Raw genomic sequence first — 11,109 nt, forward strand, 5'->3', positions numbered from 1 at the left:
AGCGAAAGGCTTGGATAGAGTGTATGTGGAGATGATGTTTCCACTAGTGGGAGAGTCTAGTACTAGAGGTCATAGACTCACAATTAAAGGACGTTCTTTCAGGAAGAAGAAGAGAAGGAATTTCTTTAGTCAGAGGGTGGTGAATCTGTGGAATTCTTTGCCGCAGAAAGCTGTGGAGGAAAAGTCAGTGGATATATTTAAGGCAGAGACAGATAGATTCTTGATTAGTACAGGTGTCACAGGTTATGGGGAGAAGGCAGGAGAATGGGGTTAGGAGGGAGAGATAGATCAGCCATGATTGAATGGTGGAGTAGACTTGATGGGCCGAATGGCCTAATTCTACTCAGATCACATAATCATGATCTTATGATCTTTCCACATCATTCACTATCTGCAACATCCATGCTCATTAATTGAGTCTGTCCATTCCCCCTTGAAGCCCCTCTGCCACCACTTCACAATCCATTCTGCCACGTAACTTTGCACCATCGCCATTGTCAAATTTGGATCTATTGCACTTGATTCCTTCATTCACATCATGTTGTGAGGGCACCCCGTTGTTCAAAAGAACACTCACTATGTCAACACCACACACATTTGCAAAATAGTGAATGAAACCAAGTACAACTGTGTTCACTAATGCCAGAAGAATGTGGAATCAAGGTTTTACACACTTGCTAGTTAGAGAGTCTAGGACTAGAGGTCATAGCCTCAGATTTAGAGGACGTTCCTTTAGGAAGGAGATGAAAAGGAATTTCTTTAGTTAGAGGGTGGCGAATCTGTGGAATTCTTTGCCACAGAAGGCTGTGGAGGTTGTCAATGGATATTTTTTAAGGCAGAGATAGATAGTTTCATGATAAGTACGGGTGTCAGGGGTTATGGGGAGAAGGCAGAAGAATGGGTTTAGAAAGGAGAGATAGATCAGCCATGATTGAATGACGGAGTAGACTTGATGGGCTGAATGGCCTAATTCTGCTCCTATCACTTATGCTGGAACTGCTAACAAGCAATATGTTGAAAGAGCATTTCATCCATTGAAAATGCTTTCAGTTTTGTTTGGCCGCCAATGTTTTCAGTGTACACCAATATGCACCAGAATAAAGCATGAAGCAAAAAAAAAATACTCCAGAAAGAATTGCTGCGCACAGCAATTTCTCTTTAACGACTTATTTTTAAAGATGGGGAAAGGTTGAAATGCATATTCCTTCCTCTCTGACAGAATAAATTGTTTTCAGTCAGTTCCTAAGTTGAGTTTGGTGCTTGTAATTATTTGTATTTACAGTACATTCCTTGTGTTCAAGCATCACTTCCTTGGTTCTATTTTCCGTGCTTTTGTGATATACACCATGACAGCATCATGATTTAGATCCAAATTTTCCGTGACCACATCCCACACGTGCCTCGTCCTGTTTTGGTCAGTTTCTAAGCTTCATTTACCCACCTGAGTTCCATATTCCTCAATACAATAATGCAGCAAAAATCTAACATTACAACTTCTGAGATTCAGTCTGAAGAAGGGTCTCGACCCGAAACGTCACCCATTCCTTCTCTCCAGTGATGCTGCCTGTCCCTCTGAGTTACTCCAGCATTTTGTGTCTATCTTCGATGTAAACCAGCATCTGCAATTCCTTCCCCACACATTCCGAGATTGTTTGTTGAGGTCCAACTTCAACTTTGGGGAGAATACATTTCCACCAGCATTTGTTGATTCCCAACACCCCAACACCAGGCACTGGCTTAGGTGATGTTCTCATGTTCACAGGGAATTAAATTGTCCTGGTTATCCTATCAGCAACTTCAAATAGTCCAAACAGCTCAGTTAAATCACCCTTCAGTAGAGGCAACATTTAACTGGGAAACAACTCAAAACTCAGGAGCAAGATGAAAGTTGATTCTTGGCACTTAATACCTTCATGGTGGAACTTCACCTCATCTTGGTTTAGTTTAGTTTGGAGTTACAAACTTCGGACCACTGAGTCCACGCCGAACATCGATCGCCCGTTCACACTAATTCTGTGTCACACCACTTTCACATCCACTCCCTGCACACTAAGGGCGATTTACAGATCAATTAACCTGCAGATTTGCATGTATTTCGGACGTGGGAGGAAACTGTAGCACCCGGAGGAATCCCACGCGATCACAGGGAGAATGTACAAACTACACGCGGACAGTACTCAAGGTCAGGATGGAACTCGGATATCTGGCGCTGAGAGGCATCAGATCTACCAGCTGCAGCCTGAGCTGCCCTGGTGATAAACATCTGTGCAGAATCTCAGACAGCAGCCATTCAGCCAAGTTCAAAGATCAAACTCATCTGCTGACCACCTGATGTTAAAAGGCTTTTCATCTGTCTAACTTCTGCTACTGGTCACAGGCATCAGGCTGGAGGTCTATTCCACCAGCATTGGCAGTCTCAGTACTTCATCCAACCAGCCCTCCTTCAATTGCTGAAGTAGTACAAAGGTGGTTGTAGGTGCACGGGTGCAAGGGCTGGGGGCGACTGCTGGGGATGGCTGCCTTTACCTGGGATAAATACATGCACGCAGGCACACACACACACATATATTCCTACATTGCACGCACACACACAAATGCACATGCATGCACAAACAGGGTTGAAGGCAGCACAGTGGCGCTGCGGGTAAAGCTGCTGCCTCCCAGCACCAGGGACCCCGGTTTCGATCCTGACCTCCGGTGCTGTCTGTGTGGAGTTTGCACATTTTCCCAGTCACCACGCCAGTTTCCTCCGGGTGCTCTGGTTTCCACCAACACCCCAAAGACATGTAAGTTTGTAAGATAATTGGCTTCTGCAATATGCCCCTAATGTGTAAGGAGTGGATGAGTAAAGTGGGCGAACATGGCACTAGTGTGAACGGGTGATTGATGGTAGATGTGGACTCGGTGGGCCGAAGGTGCGTTTCCATACTGTATCTCTAAACTAAACTAAACTGAACACATGTTCACACACATACGTACATGCGCGAACAATTGGCCCCACACGTGTCCACTCACGCAGAAACACACCCACTTGCACACTGACAAGGATGTGCTCGTACACTAACACACACACCTGCATGCATTTAGTCGAGCAGGAACTTCTCTACTGCAACACCACTTGTATCCGAATGCATCCAAATGGCTTCACAGTCGTTGTAAGTAAATTAACCTGCTGCTTGCTGTCTTCTTGGCCTGGCCTAGTGGGCGAGTACTGCATTCATTGTGTGACAGGAACAGAACTGAAATGTCCCTGGGAATAAATTAACTGCTCCTGCCGAACCACAGCTTCGTAAAGAAGATAAAGATATAGGAAGACAAAGCAGGCCAAGTCAGTGTGGAAGCCAAGTCAGTGTGGAAGCCAAGTCTAGCATTCAATTAGATTAGGCTTCAGCTGCATCTCATCAAGTTCTAGATCCCTTGCTCAACAAGATCCAACCACCCTCAGTCTCGAGTGTATCTGCTGACCTGTGAGAGATGGCTGGTTTTGGATTGCTCCAACAAGATGTAACTAATCCAACAATAGAAACATAGAAACAAAGAAAATAGGTGTTGTAGTAGGCCATTCGGCCCTTCGAGGCAGCACCGCCATTCCATATGATCAAGGCTGATCATCCAAAATCACTATCCCGTTCCTGCTGTCTCCCCATGTCCCTTGATTCCGTTAGCCCGAAGAGCTAAATTTAAATCTCTCTTGAATATGATAAAAGAACAATAAAAGTAAGCTGGAAATGAAAATGATTATTTCATTCCGAGGCCTTCAACCATCTCCCTACATCTCGGTCTTTGTTTTCTCTTGTTCAATGTTATTTTGCATCCCTGCCTGCCCATCACCATTGCCTCCCCTCTCAGCTTAGAGTAATCTATCGTTCACCTTCCCATCTTGTCTCTCCCACTCACCCATCAACCATGAGCTCACCAAGTCCACCAACACTTCGAGTGTGATCTTAAAATTGCCTGGGCATCTCTCCAATTGAGTCAGACACTCACTTTAACCACCCTCCCACCTCCACACTGATCTGCTCCAAGTTCAACGCAATCACCATTCGTGTGAGCAGGAGAGCCCTTGGTCTAGGCAGCAGAAAGTAACCTGCTGGAGGAACTCAGTGGGTCAGGCAGCATCTGTGGAAGCAGAAGGATAGTTAATGTTTCGGGTCGAGATGCTGCATCAGGGTTGGTGCGATTTGTCCACCCAAAACAACGATCGTTCCTCACCCTCCACTGATGCTGCCTGTGGATATCAGGTTTATGGGGAGAAGGCATGAGAATGGGGTTAAGATAGTGAAAGATAGATCAGCAATGATTGAATGATGGAGTAGACTTGATGGGTCGAATGGCCTAACTCTGCCCTATCCCATGAACCCGCTGAGTTCCTCCAGCTGTTAGTTTGGTCCAGGTTCCAGCATCTACAGTCGCTTGCGTCTCTTGGATATTGTATTTAGGAGTACTTTGCAAGCAAATTTGGGGTTTTGGATTTGTTTGTATTGTTAACTATAATTAAAATGAAGCAGTTATATTTACATGATCTGAGAGATCCTACATATACCTCATCAGAGCAGGTTAGAGGCCGGGTGTCCTACTGTCAATGATTCATGACCCGACACCCCTAAATCTTTCCAGAAAACCATAAGGCATACAGAATTGGGCCATTCGGCCCATCGGATCTACTCCGCCATTCAATCGTGGATGATCTATTTTTCCGTCCCTACCCCATTCTCCTGCCTTCTTCCCTTACTATTCAGGAAACTAACAGTCTCTGCTTTAGAAATACCCAATTTCCACCATGCGTAAGGGATAAGTCAGAATGGTTATGGAATACTTTCCAGTTGTCTGGATGAATGCACTCTGACAAAACTTACCAAGTTTGACACTCTCGAGGACAAAGACAACTCATTGACTAACACCATATTAACCACCCTAAGCACTCAATCCTCCCACCATGCATGCACTGCGGCTGCAGTGTTTAACGTCTACAAGATGCACCACAGTTGATTGTCAAAGCCTGACCAGAAACAGGCTCAGCCACTGTGAATTTGCAAATGACCTAATGCTGATCTGTGGCCAGACCACATTGGATTCTCTTGGCACATCAGCTCCTTTCACTGCACCTCAAAGCAACAAATTCTGAGGGCCACCACCCATGCTTATTCTGTGTGGATGACTTCCCCTCCCAGGCCTCAGACAGTGAATGTATAGACAATTCTGTTTCATCCCCTTCCAATTGCTTGGTCTTTTCATTAATTGATTGTAAGTCGTGTGCAGAAGTAACAAAGGCATGTCTTGATGCTCTTACATAGTTTATGCACAGCAACAATTTAACCCAATGTCCATCTCATATCGTAGATGAAGATAGACACAAAAAGCTGTAGTAACTCAGCGGGACAGGCAGCATCTCTGGAGAGGAGGAATGGATGACGTTTCGGGTTGAGACTCTTCTTCAGACTGGTTAGGGAAAAGGGAAACAAGAGATATAGAAGATGATGTAGAGAGATAAAGAACAATGAATGAAATTTATGCAAAATAGTAAAGATGATAAAGGAAACACTGTTAGCTGTTTGTTGTGTAAAAACGAGATGCAAGTGGGACCTGGGTGGGGAGGGATAGAGAAAAGGGATGCCGCGGCTACCTGAAGTTTGAAAAATGCTGTCTGTACGGAGTTTGTATCTTCTCCCTGTGACCGCATGGGTTTTCTCCGAGATCTTCGTTTTCTTCCCACGCTTCATAGAAGTACAGGTCTGTAGGTGCTATTGTACTAGTTTTTAGAGTCATGGAGTCATAGAGCAAGGAATCGGGCCCTTCAGTCTAGCTTGCCCATGCCGACCAAGGTGCCGCATCTACACGTCCCTACAGCCCGCAAGAGCCAATGTAGGTTAATTGGCTTGGTGTAAGTGTAAATTGTCCCTAGTGTGTGTAGGATAGTGTTAATGTGCGGGGATCGCTGGTCGGTACGGACTCAGTGGGCCGAAGGGCCTGTTTCCACACTGTATCTCTAAACTAAACTGAACATATGAAGCTGTGTAGAAAGAGGTGACTGACACTGTAGCACCGTGTGGTGTGCTGCAGACCATATCGATTTTTCACCAGCAAAAGCAATCCTTTCAGAAACTTTGAGGTGGGGGTTGAGGTGCTATAGTACTAGTTTTTAGTCATGGAGTCATAGAGCAAGGAATCAGGCCCTTCAGCCCAGCTTGACCATGCCGACCAAGGTGCCGCATCTACACGTCCCTACAGCCCGCATTTGGCCTAGAGCTTTCCTTATCCATGTACCTGTCCAAATTGCTTTTACCTGCCTCAACTACCTCCTCTGGCAGCCCATTCAACAAGAGCGTTTGTCTGCACTGGCCCTGGTATTCGCTGGAGTTTAGAAGAATGAGGGGGGACCTCATTGAAACGTACAGAATAGTGAAAGGCTTGGATAGAGTGGATGTGGAGAGGATGTTTCCACTAGTGGGAAAGTCTAGGGCTAGAGGTCACAGTCTCAGAAGTAAAGGACGTTCTTTTAGGAAGGAAATTAGGAAGAATTTCTTTAGAAAGAGGGTGGTGAATCTGTGGAATTCTTTGCCACAGAAGGTTGTGGAGGCAAAGTCAGTGGATATATTTAAGGCATAGATAGATTCTTGATCAGTACAGGTGTCAGTGGTTACGGGGAGAAGGCATGAGAATGGGGTTAGGGAGGAGAGATAGATCAGCCATGATTGAATGGCAGAGTAGACTTGATGGGCCAAGTGGCCTAATGCTACCATCACTTATGACCTACTGACCTTATGAGTCAAGAGAATTTTAGTATATGTTCTGAAACTGAAAAATGTAAATTCTTACTTACAGCAGCACAACAGATATGGAAGCAAAGAGGTGGAGAAAGTAAGGGTTTAAACAAGAGAGAAAATGAAATGACAGAGAAGAGGTGAGCCACGTATAAGAAACAAGAGAGACAAATAGAGCACTTGTTGTGTCCTGCATTACTTTGCGTTTGATTTTAAAACAGATCCCAAATGAGAAAGGGGTATTTGATCACACTGCTCGGTCGAATAGACAGCAATCTTAAAGTTGAAGGATGCAAATGTATTGTTAGAGAACAAAATAATGTTTGTCGATACTAAACAATTGTTCATGGAGAGCAAATCAAATGGCTAAAGTTGATTACCATAGAACAGTCTCTGTGGCTCACTTCCCACTGCGCTGGGTAAGATGGGACTGGCGGGCTGCGGCTGGAGAGGTGGGGGGGTGGAGCTGGAGGTCTGAGTGCCCCTGTCACACTGCTCCGCCTGGCTGTACGCTGGTCCGCAGGGGTGTGATTGGTGGAAGAGGCGTGGCCGGGCAGCGCTCCAGGTGGGCGGACAGTTCCCGCTAGCCTCGCTGTACCCACTGTCGGGCGCCGTCAGGTCGTGGTTAAACACTTCATCGTCAGTGTCATGCTCCTCCTCCTCGCACAGATCCATGGCATCCAACCCTGGCCTTACGGTGCGTACTCTGAGGGAAGCTCTCTTGGAAATGGAAGCAGAGGATGGGCCCTAAAATCAGAACAGAAAGACTGTTAAAAACCCATCCTGTACCAGTCTACAGTTAGGAGATTTTAGGCTTCCCATTCAGTGAGTCTGCAAATGTCAATTTTGACACAAAATGCTGGAGCAACTCAGCAGGACAGACAGCATCTCTGGATGGACGGAATGGGTGACGTTTCGGGTCGAGACCCTTCTTCAGACTCAGTCCTTCTGAAGTCTCCCGTCAGAAGAAGGATCTCGACCCGAAACGTCACCCATTTCTTCTATCCAGAGATGCTGTCTGACCCGCTGATTAACTCCAGCTTTGTTGTGTCCATCTTCGGTGTAAACCAGCATCAGCAGTTCCTTCCTGCACATTAATTACACCTTTGGCAGGCTCACTAAAATCAATAAGAAACACTTACCCCACAGAAGACTAAGCTTGTATCAATGCATTTAATTATTTTTTTGGTTTAGTTTTATTATTGCCAACTGTACAGAGATCCAGTGTAAAGCTTTGTCTTGCATGCTATCCAATGAAATCAGATATTATACATAAATACAGTCAAGCTAAATTGAAGTACAATAAATACATTGGTCGCAGAGGTAGAGTTGCTGCCTGACAGCACCAGAGACCCGGATAGAATCCTGATTACAGGTACTGTCTGTACAGAGTTTGCACGTTCCCCCTGTGACAGCATGGGTTTTCTCCGGGTGCTCTGGTTTCCTCCCACATTCCAAAAAGATATAGGTTTGTAGGTTAATTGGCCTTTGTAAAAATTGTGAATTGTCCCTAGTGTTATATATGTACGGGGATCGCTGGTCAGCATGGACTTGAGTCAAGTCAAGTCAAGTTAATTTGTCACATACACATAGCAAGATGTGCAGTGAAATGAAAGTGGCAATGCCTGCGGATTGTGCAAAAACAACAGAACAACAGCACAGAATAGAAATGAACCAGTATTTACATTTTAGAAAGAAAAAAATTAAAAAAGACACAACACAACAGTAAATTAGTAAATTAGTCCCTGATGAGATAAGAGTTTACAGTCCTGATGGCCTGTGGGAAGAAACTCCGTCTCATCCTCTCTGTTTTCACAGCGTGATAGCGGAGGCAATTGCCTGACCGTAGCAGTTGAAACAGTCCGTTGCTGGGGTGGTAGGGGTCCCTCATTATGTTGCTGGCTCTGGAACCTCCTGGTGTATAGGTCCTGCAGGGGGGGGGGGGGGGGGTGAGTGATTGTTCCCATGGTGCGTTCGGCCGAATGCACTACTCTCTGCAGAGCCTTCCTGTCCTGGGCAGAGCCCTTCCCAAACCAGATTGTGATGTTGCCGGACAAGGGCCAAAGAGCCTGTATCTCTAAACTAAACAAAGAAAAGATAGAGCAATAGGAAAGACAGGGAGTGCAGAATATAGTTGCGGAACACCAAATCCAGAGACAAAGTCCAATGTTCACAACAGTGCAGAGGTCAATCAGACAGCACCCTTGCTTACAAAGGGACTGTACAGAGGCTGATAACATAGGTGAAGATGCTGTTCCTGAGTCTGGTGGTGCATGCATTCAAGCTTCGGTATCTTCTGCTCGATGGCAGTGGGGAGAAGAAGGGACAAGTCTTTGATTATGTTGGCTGCTTTTCCGAGTCGGTGTGAAGCGTAGATGGGGGCAATGGTAGGGAGTATGGTCTGTGTGATGGACTCGGCTAAATAATGAATTATTGATAAAAGCAACAGGGTAAATGCACCCTACATGAGTCCACAGTCTGGTGCTAATCTGTTTCCCATTGGGGAAAGTCTGCCTATGTTAGATAGACTGTGTAGGATCCAGAGATGCTGCCTGTCCAGCTGAGTTACACCAGCTTTTTGTGTCTATCTTCAGTTTAAATCAGCATCTGCAGTTTCTTCCCACACAATTAGATCATCTGTTTCAGTTATGTTGTTGTGGACAATTATTGGTCAGGTCGCAAAGGAGAAATAGGGTACTTTTGTTCCAGTGGTACATCTACTGAAGAAGGTGAATGGGTCCTCAGTTTAACAAACACATGGTACCTCCACCAAGTACAGGCACCAAAAGGCATGGTACTCCCTCTGCATTAAGGCACGCCTTCCACATTATACAAGGAAATGCCAGTTTGTGTTAAGGGCTAAAGCCTGCAGCATGTTCAATTCATAAGCCCCTGCATTGAGAGTGAGGGCAGTGAACAACGGCAGCAGGGTTAACATCAGTCAGTAACGTTCGGGTTGATGTAAGGGTGCCAACAAACAGTTTGCACAGCAAAGATCAAAAGAGCCTTGATCTTGCTGCAGGTCAGCACAATAGTAAAATCACACACTTAAAACAAACACGGTAAAGGCAGACCTCAGTGAGTCACTGACAATCTACTGTAAATGACGTTGATGAATCTACTTCCTTGTGTTTTACAGAGCAAGTGTAGTCTTGTTCAGAGAGAGAGAGACAGAGACAGAGAGAGACAGAGAGAGAGTGACAGAGAGAGACAGAGAGATATACAGAGAGAGAGGGACTTTCAACATTCAGTGAAGGAGACAATGAAAGGGAAACAGATAAAACACAAGGCTTATATACCGAAAACAGACCCAGCTTCAATGGACATGTTTTTAGCTTTTAAAAACTCCATGTTTAGATGCAGAAATATGCCTCAAATGCTTCACAGAGATTAAAACAAAGAAATACCTAGCAGGTCAGGCAGCATCTGTGGAGAGAGAGAAAATAAGTAAATGCTACAGGCTAATGACCTTTCTTTGGGATTGGGAAGAATTAGAGATAAATAAGTTTTAAGATGCAGAGAAAGGTGTTCTCTCCTCCTCTCTAGCCAATCTTTGCAACTTGACATCCATAATTTCCCCAGTTCTAATGAGGGCTCATCGACCTGAAACACTGACTCAGTGTTCTCTCTCCATGATTGCTATCTGTATTTCCACTTATCTTTTAATTCAGATTTTCAGCAAAAATGCAATATTTTAGTTCGTACCAATCCATCATTTTCCCTCTGCCTTCTGAATTCATTCGTCTCCCTGTATTCACACCTCCTCCACATCCATCAGCTGAGATTATTCTCTCACCACTCCCCCCCCAGCCAACACATTGTGTCATGCGGCCTAGCTTGGTTCCCCAATTTAGCACGGATATTCCCTGTTCTCTCCTCTTCCTTAAAACTTAAATCACATTTGATTTTAACGTGGCACTGTGGCGCAGCAGTAGAGTTGCTGCCTTACAGCGCCAGTCACCCGGGTTCGATCCTGACTACGGGTGCTGCCTCTATGGAGTTTGTATGTTTTCTCCAGGTACTCTGGTTTCCAACCACACTCTAAAAACATACGTTTGTAGGCTAATTGGCTTGGTAAAATTGTAAATTGTCCTTGGTGTGTGTATGATCGTGTTAGTCTGCAGGGATCGCTGGTCGGCACAGAATTGGTAGGCCGAAAGGCCTGTTTCCGTGCTGCATCTGTGAATTAAACTAACTTTGTCCATTTGAATGAGGTCATCCACTCATCCTCCTTAGCATGAGATAATGGATACCTAATCTGTTCAATCCCTTTTCATATGACATTCCTGCCATCGTACAACAGATACAAATAGAAAAATGCCAGAGTGCAGAATATCGTGTCGCAAGG

The 11,109-nt window shown here is 45.1% G+C and overlaps 1 protein-coding gene across 1 annotated transcript in view; it reads right to left on the reverse strand.

The window, feature by feature from the left end:
- Window positions 1-7,547, reverse strand: part of bmf2 (BCL2 modifying factor 2) — a 42,392-nt gene extending 34,845 nt beyond the window's left edge. Inside the window, exon 1 of the mRNA XM_055640850.1 lies at window positions 7,142-7,547. Coding sequence (XP_055496825.1) covers window positions 7,142-7,436 — 295 coding nt within the window. The 5' untranslated portion in view covers window positions 7,437-7,547. The remainder of the gene's footprint in view (window positions 1-7,141) is intronic.
- Between the last annotated feature and the right edge of the window lie 3,562 nt (window positions 7,548-11,109).

Source organism: Leucoraja erinacea, chromosome 9, assembly GCF_028641065.1.
Source record: "Leucoraja erinacea ecotype New England chromosome 9, Leri_hhj_1, whole genome shotgun sequence".
In the NCBI taxonomy this organism is placed as follows: Eukaryota; Metazoa; Chordata; class Chondrichthyes; order Rajiformes; family Rajidae; genus Leucoraja; species Leucoraja erinaceus.